Source organism: Pimephales promelas, chromosome 6 (genome assembly GCF_988280905.1).
Source record: "Pimephales promelas chromosome 6, fPimPro1.hap1.1, whole genome shotgun sequence".
Taxonomy (NCBI): domain Eukaryota; kingdom Metazoa; phylum Chordata; class Actinopteri; order Cypriniformes; family Leuciscidae; genus Pimephales; species Pimephales promelas.
The window spans coordinates 39987501-40000022 of record NC_142774.1 but is presented as its reverse complement, the minus strand read 5'-3'; the positions used below and the strand labels follow the sequence as shown (position 1 = coordinate 40000022).

General features: G+C 35.1%; 1 protein-coding gene across 3 annotated transcripts in view; it reads left to right on the top strand.

The window, feature by feature from the left end:
- gpc6a (glypican 6a) overlaps positions 1 to 7789 on the top strand; it is a 421465-nt gene extending 413676 nt beyond the window's left edge. For 2 of the 3 annotated variants that reach the window (XM_089132555.1, XM_089132553.1), the window contains exons 9-10: positions 2815 to 2990; positions 6190 to 7789. In XM_089132555.1, coding sequence (XP_088988681.1) covers positions 2815 to 2990; positions 6190 to 6386 — 373 coding nt within the window. In that variant the 3' untranslated portion in view covers positions 6387 to 7789. The remainder of the gene's footprint in view (positions 1 to 2814; positions 2991 to 6189) is intronic. The other variant, XM_089132554.1, reaches the window with a different exon arrangement.
- The last annotated feature ends 4733 nt before the right edge of the window (positions 7790 to 12522 follow it).

Genomic DNA, 12522 nt, shown 5'->3' with positions numbered 1-12522 from the left:
GCAAATACACAACACTCTGTTGGCTTAAAGGAGTAGTTCACTTTTCAGAAAACTTTTGCTGATAATTTACTCACCCCCATGTCATCCAAGATGTCCGTGCCTTTCTTTCTTCAGTCGAAAAGAAATGAAGGTTTTTGATGAAAACATTCCAGGATTTTTTTCCATATAATGGACTTCAATGGGAACCAAACGGTTCAAGGTCCAAAAGACAGTTTCAGTGCAAACTGTTCAAAGGGCTTTAAACGATTCCAGACGATGAATAAGGGTCTTATCAAGCGAAACGATCGCTCATTTAATAGATAAATAACAACGTTTAAGTTTTATAAGCTCAAATGCTCGCCTTGCTCTGTTCTGCGATGCACGTTTATCAAAATGAACGAATCTTTTCCTGAGTCAATTCATCGTTTCGTTCATTGAATTAACCAAATGATTTTATCCTCAAATGTTTTAATGCTATTTTCCAATTTTGCACTTAGGTTATATTTAAACACTCTTAGAAGAAAAGGTTCTATATAGAATTCTATCAGCGCTACGTATTTGGAACCCCTAGAAGGTTCTATACAGGAGCCTTTTTAAGGGTGCAATAATAAGAACACTTTAGGGTTCTTTGTAACCAGGAAAAGGGTTCTATATGGAACATTTTGGGTTCATTCATTATCATTTGTTTTGTCCTTTCCGGATTAAATATTTCATATTATTGACAAACATCAAGACCCTAAAATGTGTTTATGAATGCATGTGAATGATCACAAAATTCAAGATGTGTGGGTAAGAAAATCGTGAGCTTAGAATTATATAAGGTTCTATCTCCACTTTTGGTCAAAATTGAGTTTTTGACATAATCTGATCCATTAGGTGTTTATTAATGCCTGTGTGGTGTTATTTAAAAAAAAAAAAAAAAAAAGATTAATAGATAAAGCTACAATAGAAGATTATACTACATAACAGTTTTGCCAGCTGGGATGTAAAAACTTTGATGCTCAATATCTCAGAACTACCCTAAATGGAGATAGAACCTTATAATTCTAAGCTCAAGAAATGTCTATATTTATATCATTTTATGTAGTTAATCAATATCACACGAAGAGTGCCATTTCAGTTTTTCTCCTCCAACAATCTTTTAATGCAGTTTAATAAGCAATAATTTAATTTCAACTACAAAATGTTGCAGAATAATGTAATATATGAATGAATAACAGCCTATAAAGAGCCTTTTTGCCAAAAGGGTTCTTTCTTGTCATTATAGAACCTTTTTTTTTAGTATAAAAGGTTATTTGGAGTTGAGTAAAGAACCCTATGCTTCATATATAGGAGTGCAGGTTCTTCCTTGCCTTGACTTGTTTGGGACAAGTATACATTCATTAGTGTGATGAATTATTTCCTTTAGAAATAAAAACATAGTGAGAATGCTCAAAGATGTGTACAGTGTGAAATCGGCCTTAAAGACATAATCATTTATGATTGACAGACCTCTGGTTTTACCTTCAGTTGATGGGCATTTCATACAGAACGCCATGATGTCTGTCACTCCGTCTGCACGCCTTTGAGAACGAGCCAGACGGCTTGGCAGAAACCCATCCGCTTTTCAGCCCTCCACAAGTGAGGATATCAGCAGATGGTGCAATATAAGATGTGTTTCATTTTCTTTCCAAGCGGCCTCATCATGTAAATGACCCGTACTGGGTGAAGAGGGTTTTTTAGAGTACCTAAAAGACAAATTAACGCAAATGATAAGACTTGGTGGAGCTGAAATGCATGTGATGTGTGTGTGTGTGTGTATATATATATATATATATATATATATATATTTTTTTTTTTCCAATATTTGTCAGATCTGGTCTCCGTGGAGTACAGTCCTCTCATTATTGGCTAATTACCGCTTTAAAGCCACGGTTTGCATTTTAATAGGAGCACATTTGCGATGGCACAACCTGGGAGCATTCAACAAGTTTCGTTTATTTTTTGCACAAAGCTCTACCTGAAATATTAATTAGGCACAAACAATTACCTCTCGCTAAAGCGCTTATTAGGAGATTAGATCTCAAAAGAGTTCAGTGCATGCATAATTCTGCAACATACTGACAAGCAGCATTCAGATACAGACGCAGAAACTCAGAGAAGGCAAACATGATACAGTATGTGCAATTAATTCAGTACGACTACAAACTTCATTATGTAGATCATTTCCTTCTTCTCCAGTTCTGCCTCAGGTGATAATTGTGACTGTGAATTTTGATTTGAACCCTATCACCGGGTTGTTATTATCAAAACTGAAACTAAAATTTTAAATAAACTAAAATAATAAAAAAATAATAACAATTTAACTACATAAAGGGCCTACAAAAATTTTAATAAAAATAATAAAAGCTGACAAAACAAAACTGCTAAAACTTTAATTCAAATGAGAATCTAAAATTAAAATAAAAACGCATTACAGTTACCTTTAAGCAAAACATATATTTTAAATCAAAAGTTTATTTAGAAAAAAAAAAAAATTATTTTAAGCAAAATCTAGTCGCACAATGTTTGTTTTTTGTTACGCATTCAATGCATTTAAAATATGTAATATATTTAAAGTTTGAGAATATCTTATTGATATTTTTGAACCATTAATAATCAAATGCACATCATGGACAGTCTTCTTTCATTTACTGTACTGTGAAGTCTTTCTCACAAAACATAGTCTTTATCGTCTATTTTTACTTTATAATTAAAACAAATACATTAACTCATTGACGCAGCTGACAGCTAAACATTTTAAGAAAACATTCCCACCAAAAAAAACCCTGCAAATGTTTCTTTGTTAATTTCCAGATATTTTCCTGAAGTCGTAAAAGACGGCCTTACGAACCAGCTCAATAACCCAGAGGTGGAAGTGGACATCACGAGACCCGACACCTTCATCAGACAGCAGATCATGACCCTGAGAGTGATGACCAACAAGCTACGAAACGCCTACAACGGCAAAGACGTCTACTTTCAAGACTCAAGTAAGTCAGTCAGTCGAGAACGTTAGTTTATGGATAAGTGGAGCGTCTGCAACTGATACAGACGCTCAATCGCTGATTGTTTCTGATGTTAAAAGTGGGTTCAACAAATTTATGAGGGATTACACAATACAAATATGTGAGTCAGCTTTACTTGGATTAATCAGCAACACAAAACACCCTAGCAACCGCCAAGCAACGCCCTAGCAACCACTTAGAACACGTTAGCAACACATTAGCATTGTGCAGGTGTTTTGCACAAGCAATTACCACAAAAAAATGCAAAAATCTGGTTCTTTAAATAGTTTAATAAGTCACCAATGTATATGTTATATTACAACCCATGAGTTTGCGTTTATTTTTTGGCACTATATTGTGATATACAAACTCAAAGGTGAAAAAGTTTGACACTAGTATTTAAGACATGCAGCATACGTTCTGTTATTGACACTTATTTTGGTTTCGACCTATTTAAGATGTGACGATCTTAAAGGAATAATGCATAGATGAAAATAGATGCAATTGCACAGATAAAAATAGCCCAATACACATTTACACCCTTCTTAGATGCAAAAACTCCCCAGCATGTGTTATTCCCAGTAAGCAGGCCAGCCTTCCCTCACGCGGCGCCATAAATCATGCCACGCCGTCAGAAAGCGTCACGCGCAGTCTAGACCCTCTGTCAGCGTCAGGGAAATGAGATCCTCGTCGCTCGGGAGGGAGGGACTGACACCAACAGGAAGCTGAATTATGATAATGGAGTGTCGGGTCACATAATGTATGACTCTATGACGGTCCTCAGGTGCCGCTTGTGTTTGCAGGGGTTTCAGTTGATTTGGAGGAACTCTGAACCTAGACTATATATGAGAGCCAATTAATAATCATTCAAGAAATCAATTCAATAAATGCAAATAAATAATAAATCATAAAAAATAATAAAAAGCAATAAAATATATTGTAAATATAATGTTAATTTTAGCAATTGATAATTGAATTGATAATTAAAAAATTAAATCCCTTTTTTAACGCACTTTAAGTATCATATTTAATATTAATATAAAAATACAAAACAAATAATGTAATATATAATATGTATAGAAATGGAATTTTTTGAAATATTTAAAAAATATAAATCATAAAAGAGATACAGATTTGACTCACTTTTGCAGCCAGCCTCATGCGGCCACTCGATGAATTGCAGTTTAATCACTTCCGTGTTGGCTTCAAGAGAGAGGCCCCTTGGTCAATATGAGACGCAGATATATATGGGGCGGAAGGTGCCTCCTAGTGGTCTAACCCTAACCCTACCCCAGACCTAAACCTACCCATAACCGAAGCGTGTTATATTGACGCTAAAGGGTCAAGTCAAGTCACATTTATTTATATAGCGCTTTTCACAATACAGATTGTATCAAAGCAGCTTCACAGTGATAACATGAAAGTAGTACAACACAGATTAATAATATTGTTAAATATTAAATATCCCCCAACTAAGCAAGCCAAAAGCAAGGCAACAGTGGCAAGGAACCAAAACTCCATCAGATTGGATGGAGGAAAAAACCTTGGGAGAACCCAGGCTCAGTCGGGGGCCAGTTCTCCTCTGGCTAACAATCATATTGTTTATATAAATATTAAAGGTAAATCGGAGGATCTTTCCGAATTTTAGTGAAGACCCGCCCTCTCCAATTTTTAAAAAAAAATGCACACAAACACAACACTCTTGCTCCCGAGAGGGAACGCCTATTACGCCTTGCACAATTATGTTGCAAATTATAAACTAACTCAAAAACATTCATAAAAAAGACAACATGTCAAATGCCCTTCCGTGTTTTAATTACTTATTATACTGATCGATTGAGTGACCGAGGACTCAAGAAAGAGGACACACGAAATACGTTCTGAGGAAACTATTTTGCAAATCGCAATTACGTTACATGGCAACATATAAGCAGTTGGTCCTTAACCTAATATGTCTCATTGTTAATACGTATAGTTGCATATGTAACGGAGAAGCAGCTTGTTGCATTTGTGTAACAATAAACACACAAGGTTTTAGCCATTTTCAAAGGAATGGCTGAAACCGTAACTCTGACTCCGCTATACCTTTAAATATAAATATTGTTTATACAGTCCCTCCAGGATTTCACGATTTTTTTGTGTGATTTTTGCGATCAAAATGACTGATTTTGTGGTGGTAGTTTCCAAAAATTTGTGAAAAAATTTGCGATTTATATTTAACATTTACCATAATAGTATTCAGTCCTTCCAGAAAAATGCAGAGTTTTTTTTTTTTTGTGATTGTTGCGGGCAAAAATTGATTGATTATGCGGCCTGTTTTCTTTAAAAATGCGATGGAATATGTGGGATATTTATGCAATTTTATGCGATGAAATTGCTGGAATTTGCAAAAAATGAGGGAACTTGCAAAAATTGCGGTTTGATGAAAAAGAGAAAAAAAAGTGATTCCCCCAACACCCTGTTAATATAAGAGTCATTTCTTATTACTTCCTTTGATAAGCAAGCATACTACATCATAGAAAGTGCTGGGAATATTTAATTTCTCATCTTGTTTTATTTCAGACTGTAACGAGTGTAAATAAGGTGTGGCCCCTTTAAGAGCTGCGTGCTCCCTGTTGAACTGTCTGCAGTGTTATATGTGCGCCTCGAACACCCATGTGTGCGGGTAATTTCTGTTAAGTAACGATGTGACGGTAGAAGACAGTTATACGAGTTGTGAGATGTCAATGGCCTCCGTGAGTCTGTCTGGCGTCGCGTAATTGCGTCACTTCATAACGTTCCCATGGAAACAGGGGGAAATGGCTGCTCTTATGTGAAGCAAACGCAACATTTTTAAACTTTCTGCTAAGATACATGTGACTTTTTTTGCAACGAAAATGCGAGGATTATGAAATTATGCAAACCCCGCATATTTTGCACGGAAATCGGCCATTTATGCGGCGAAAGTGCGGCGTATTTGAAAAAATGCGGCCCCCGCATAAATATGCGGACTTTGGCTGATTTTGCATTGAATTCAGCGATCGCATAATCGCGTTTTTCTGGAGGGACTGTTTATATATAAAAATGGTGCCATGTGCGTTGGATGTATACACATTGGCAAAAGCGTCACTATATGACGCCCTAGGATGAGAATGCGTTGGCATTTCTCCAGACATTTCCATTTACTCGTGTTTGTTTGCGTCAGGTGACGAGGAGAGCGGCTCGGGCAGCGGAAGTGGCTTCACGACAGAACCTGAAGTGATCCACACGGAGCCCCCGATGTTGGAAGCAGACAAAAGCGACCCGCAACCAACGGCAGGCGCAGCCCATCGGCACAAGCCTTCGCTGCAGTTACTAGCGTCTGTCCTGGCCCTCACAGCACTGGTCCTGTGCTGGAGATAATGGCAGGAGGAGGCACTCAGCCACACGCACTCTTAAGACACACAGCGCCGCTCACGCTGGTAGCCTTTCCGGAACCGGACTGGACCTTTTACAAAAAAATATCAAGAAAAAAGCCCATGGAAAAAAAAAAAAAAAAAGATGAGAGCAAGCTAGCTTGTGTGTGCTAGTGTGTGAAAGGAAGAGCGAGCGCAAATCTTTGCATCCTGCTTTTTTTCCAAAGAATGCTTGATGCAATCAGAAGCAGCTTCTCTTTTGGCTCTCATTTCTAAAGTTTCTTTTCGGGATGAAAAGTGGGTGCCGTGCAAATGGGACCACTTTCCACAACGCTCTTTCGGAAAAGAATGGGAAAATTAAAATATATATATTTTTGTTTTCCTTTTATACAGCATAAAATGAGACAACACAATACGCTCTGGTGTTTTTTCGCCTCTCCCGAATTCACTGAATGACATCAAAACAAAAAACTAAAACAAAAAAAAAACAGGCATTATAAAGAAAAAAAAGTAACAAAACAATTCTATATAAATCAACTTGTTTATGTACCACTGTGAGAATGCATGGGGAGGTCATGAGTAAATGTTTTTAACTGTGATTTTCACACAAATTTAATGCTTTGACTCTTTTTCTTTTGTTGAAGTGATTTTTTTTTTATGTTATTTGCTAGAGATTATTTTGTAAGATATTAGACCGTTTGAGGTGAGCGTTAAAAGAGTCTGGCCGCGTTTCCCCGAGGGCTGCTCCTGCGTAAATCAAAAGAAAGTATCCATATCTTAATATATAATAAAGGTTTAGTTATAAAATGTTTTCTTACAGAGAAAGATTTATTTATATTTCTAATATAATTATATATTTTGGCTTTACCAGTTAGCAACTTTTATTCAAAAGCTCATATCTAACAAAATAGCTCTTTTTTTTGCCCTTTCCAATGCAAACATGTTCATTTATTTTACAAATATTTTCTTCAATGTCATTTCGATTCGGGAAAGTTTTGAATGGAAAAGTTTTGGGAAACACCGAAAGCCAGAGTTAAACGCGACTGAGTCATGTTCCTTACGCTCATTTATATACTTGTCATTTTAATCAATTATGTATGCACAACCCTCATTTACTTAACAGCTTTTTTTCTGTTTTTTTTTTTTTTTTTTATGTAGCTCACCATATCAGCATTTCACGTTTTATGCATAGACAATTACAAAATTATTTTTTGTGAATCAGTGGGCCTCATTCATGAAACTAAAATGAATTGTGCGTGTAATTATTCCAAAATAAGTAAAAACGTCTTTTGCAACATGCACAAATTTTCTTTCGATTATATGCATTTTTTTAAATACATGTGAACTCACTAAAAAAAAAAAAATTAGGGCTTTCAAACGATTAATCGCGATTAATCGCATCCAAAATAAAAGTTTGTGTTTACATAATATATGTGGGTGCACTGTGTATAATTATTTTATATATATAAATACACACATATGCTTGTATATATTTAAGAAATATTTTCAAGATTTATATATAATTAATATTATATGTAAATATAAATATTTTATATAGAAATAGTATATTTTTTCTTAAATATACATGCATGTGCGTGTATTTAAAATAATTATACACACTACACATACATATATATTGTGTAAACATAAACTTTTATTTTGGATGTGATTAATCACGATTAATCGTTTGACAGCGATTAATCGCATCCAAAATAAAAGTTTGTGTTTACACAATATATATATATGTATGTGTAGTGTGTATAATTATTTTGTATATATAAATACACACACATGCATGTATATATTTAATAAATATTTGCATGTATATACTTTATATTTATACAAAATTAATATTATACAAAAATATAACTATTTGATAAATTAACAACAAATTTCTCTTAAATATATACATGCATGTGTGTGTATTTATATATAAAAAATAATTATACACAGTACACACAAATATTTTATGTAAACACAGACTTTTATTTTGTATGCGATTAATCGCGATTATTCGTTTGACAGCCCTACAAAATTTGCATTGAATTGAATGGCATTGCATACGAGTTTTTTTTTATGAAATCTATTTCACGAATGAGGCCCAATGAATGTGACAAGGACACTTTCTGATTTCACTTTTATCTATGAATGTTTCCAAACCAGTGCAATTTAAATCCACATTGAACAAACTGACGTATTTGCCAGTTTATTGGCCCAGACCTCCCGATATGAATGCTGGCATGTGTTAATGTATCGTTTAATGACGGCTCATGGTTTATGGAAGGATGCCAGAGCCGTAAAGCTGTGCGTTGCAGTGTGTTCAAAGCCGCCTGCTAAAACACTCTTTTCATCAATGAAATGCAAAGATGCTAAAAGATGTCCTCTTCTCAGAGATGTGTGAAGGTTGAATGGAAGGATAGGAGGAATATAGACACACAAATAGCTTTGAAAATGAAATGTGGAAGAGAGAGAGAGAGAGAGAGAGAGAGAGTCCAGCGATGCTTTAGTGCGTCTGGTTTTGAAAGCAGGACAGGTAGCAGAAGACAATGTGCTTTTTGCTCATGCCTGGGTACTTTTGTCTTCCCAGAAAGGCTCAGAAAGCACCTCGGTGGGTTTTGGAAATGAGAAATTCAGTGAGCCAAGAGAGAGAGCGCGCACTGTGGAAAGGTCGAACACGCCGCTGTGTCTTAAAGTCAACATGAAGTCAGATTTTGAACCCTGTTCACTTTTTGAAACATGTCCCTATAGACGGAAAAAACCCACTTTAAAAATCATGTTTTTTGTAGTTTTTCATTGAATATGAACATTACAGAAGTATTGAGTCGTATTCTCTTGAATCTTTTAAGGAAGTAAAAAAAAGCAAAGGGAATACAGACCCATATATGTATTTATAAAACATTATGACACTTCATTGTTACATTGCTGCATTGATGTAACAAGGAATCTGAAAATATTATAATGCTTTATAAATTATTTATATTTATTATTTAATGCATTATAATGCATTACACATAAAATAGCCTCATTATGCTATTTTAAAGGTTTGCATGCATCCAACGTCAACAAAAATAGGGCTGGGCAACGATTAATCGCATCCAAAATAAAAGTTTGTATTTTCATAATGTATGTGTGTAGTGCATATAATTATTTTGCATATATAAATACACATACATGCATGTAAGAAATATTTGCATGAATATACTGTATATATATATTTATACATAATTTATATTAAATATTAATATTTTATATATTAATCACACATCTTTCTTAAACATATACATGCACGTGTGTGAATTTTTATAAATGAAATAATTATACACAGTGCATCCACATATATTACTGTATTGTAAACACAAACTTTTATTTTGTATGCGATTAATCGTTGCCCAGCCCTACTTTATTTGTCTCATAATATACTGTAGATTGCACATCACATCATTTCTCCGAGTCTGAAATGATTCATTTGAAGATTCAGTCTCTCTAAACCCCTCCTTTCCACGAGCTGCTGTGCTCTGATTGGTCGACCGCTTACACCCATTAGCATCCGGATCCTCCCCAGCCCTTGAAATACAGTGATACGAACTATAGAATCGGTTTCCCGTATCAGTTCCAGCATGAGTCGTTATCCTTTTGCAAAGTGGATTTGAAACGCAACGATGAAATCGCGTACCAAACTCGTCCAGTCTCAGCGTTTGAGGGCGTGGCAAAGTAGACGTTGTTCACAGGCAGAAAGAGGTTGTTTTAACCCAACTTTGGGTCAAATATGGTCAAACTTAGCAATTGGGTTACATTTTTTAATTACATTTTTAACCCAAAGTTTGGGTTAGACCCAAAGTTGTGTTAAAACAACCCAGCATTTTTAGAGTGTAGGCGGGCATTATGCAAATTTGTTACATAGGCATGTGACAGGAAGTGAGACTGGAATTACTGACAGCAGTTCAGAATCGATTCTTTCTTTTAGGAGATGATAACTTTGTGTCGTGCACTTTAATGTAACCTTCACACACAGCTGTATTACACACTACATGAAAGGAATTTTTTGAAAACTCATAATGGGGCACATTAAATACATTGTTACCGGTGCAATTAAAAGCTCATGCCAACTTCATTTCAAGGGAGACAAATGACGATTCGGTAACACTTTACTTGAAGGGGTGTGCATAAGATATGACGTGACTTATGTTATGAAGTTTTATGCATGTTTGTGACAACTGTCATTAGGTGTCATTCGCTCAATAATAACATTTTTAATGCAAACATGACATTGTTTGAGATGTCTTTGTTATGACACCTTGACATAAACAAATACCTCATAACCTGTCAGTGTCTTTGTCATGACAACTTGACATTACTAAGACAACACAACCTGTCATATACATGACATAATGATCAAACTTAAGAAGCCACCTAGCTTTATTAGTTAACATTACAATAAACGGTCAGGTGGTTGGTTTTGACATTGGCTGTCATGAAGAAGCCATTATAACTTTTTAATGACAAATTCAATTAGTACCACTGTAGTTGAGCTCACGAAAAATATTCATGACACGGATATAATGGCCTCATGATAGCCAATGTCAAAGCCAACCACATGACAGATTAACTTGTTAAATGTCATAACAAAGACATCTCAAACAATGCCATATTTGCATTAAAAATGTCATTATTGAGCGAAAGACACTTAATGACAGTTGTCATAAACATGCATAATGTCGTGTCATGTCTTATGCACACCCCTTCAAGTAAAGTGTTACCGAAGATTCCTTAAAATTGGTCCCAAAGTCGCAATATTGATCACAAAAGAGGCATGTTTTCTCTTCTCTGTCAGAATCTGGACACGGTGATGTTGAAACGAGCATGTCATGTAAAACTTTTCCTAACAGTTTGCGTGTTTCTACTTGTGGTCTGAATGTATTTGGATTTCCTCTTTTGTGCTGCGATGATATCAATTCAAAAGGTCAAATCAATTTTTTTGGTCTTGGAGGATGCGAAGACTTATGCGTCAAAGGGTTTTTCTTTTTCATGTTTTGATGTGTTTGATGAACTGAAGGACACACGCACTCAGAGAACCAGTTTCTAGTTCTTTATTTTTAGTTTCTTTCCACATTGCACTTTGAAATTAAGTTCCACATTTAGATCTTTATACGAGTGAAAAAAGAAAAACGAATACGTTTACATGTAAACAAGTACAAGCCATGTCAAATACATGTTTGAGAAGATTGTGGTCTGAAAATGAACGTTGGTCCTATAAGCACGCTGCTTTGAGCTACTAAAGCTGAAGTTTTAATGCGACGTTTGTGTCGTGCAAGCAGACATGCCTTACAGTTTGTTTGTTTCTGGGTTTTTTTTTAAGAAAAAAGTACTAAATGGATTGCATATTTGGATTTTGTTACTCTCTCTTATATACGGACAAGTGATGAAGGGGTGCAAATAAACATTTTATATGAAAAAAAAAATGGATGTCATTTCGTGTTCTTTCATCACATGCATTCAGCAAATCATCATTTGGAAAATTTGATCATAATCCAGCAGCTGGCAACACTCACGTAGCCTAGAACTTAATACTAGAACAATAATTTAAAGGAGTAGTTCACTTTAAAAAAAAAAAAAAAAAAAAAACTTTTGCTGATAATTTACTCACCCCCATGTCACCCAAGATGTCCATGTCATTCTTTGTTCAGTCGAAAAGAAATTAAGGTTTTTGATGAAAACATTCCAGGATTTTCTCAAAATAATGGACTTCAAAGGGAACCAAATGGTTCAAGGTTCAAAAGACAGTTTCAGTGCAAACTACAAACCGTTCAAAGGGCTTTAAACGATTCCAGACGATGAATAAGGGTCTTATTAAGCGAAACGATCACTCATTTAATAAATAAATAACAAAGATTAAGTTTTATAAGCGCAAATGCTCGCCTTGCTCTGTTCTGTAACGAACGTTTATGACTCTCCTGTTCGAACTCGGTTATCAAAATGAACAAATATTTTTACGAGTCATTTGGTTCTTTCAACAAACGAATTGACTCGGAAAAAGATTTGTCCATTTTGATGAACGATCGGAAAAAGAATTGTTCATTTTGATAAACGAGTTCGAACAGGAGAGTCATAAACGCGCATCACAGAACAGATCAAGGCCAGCATTT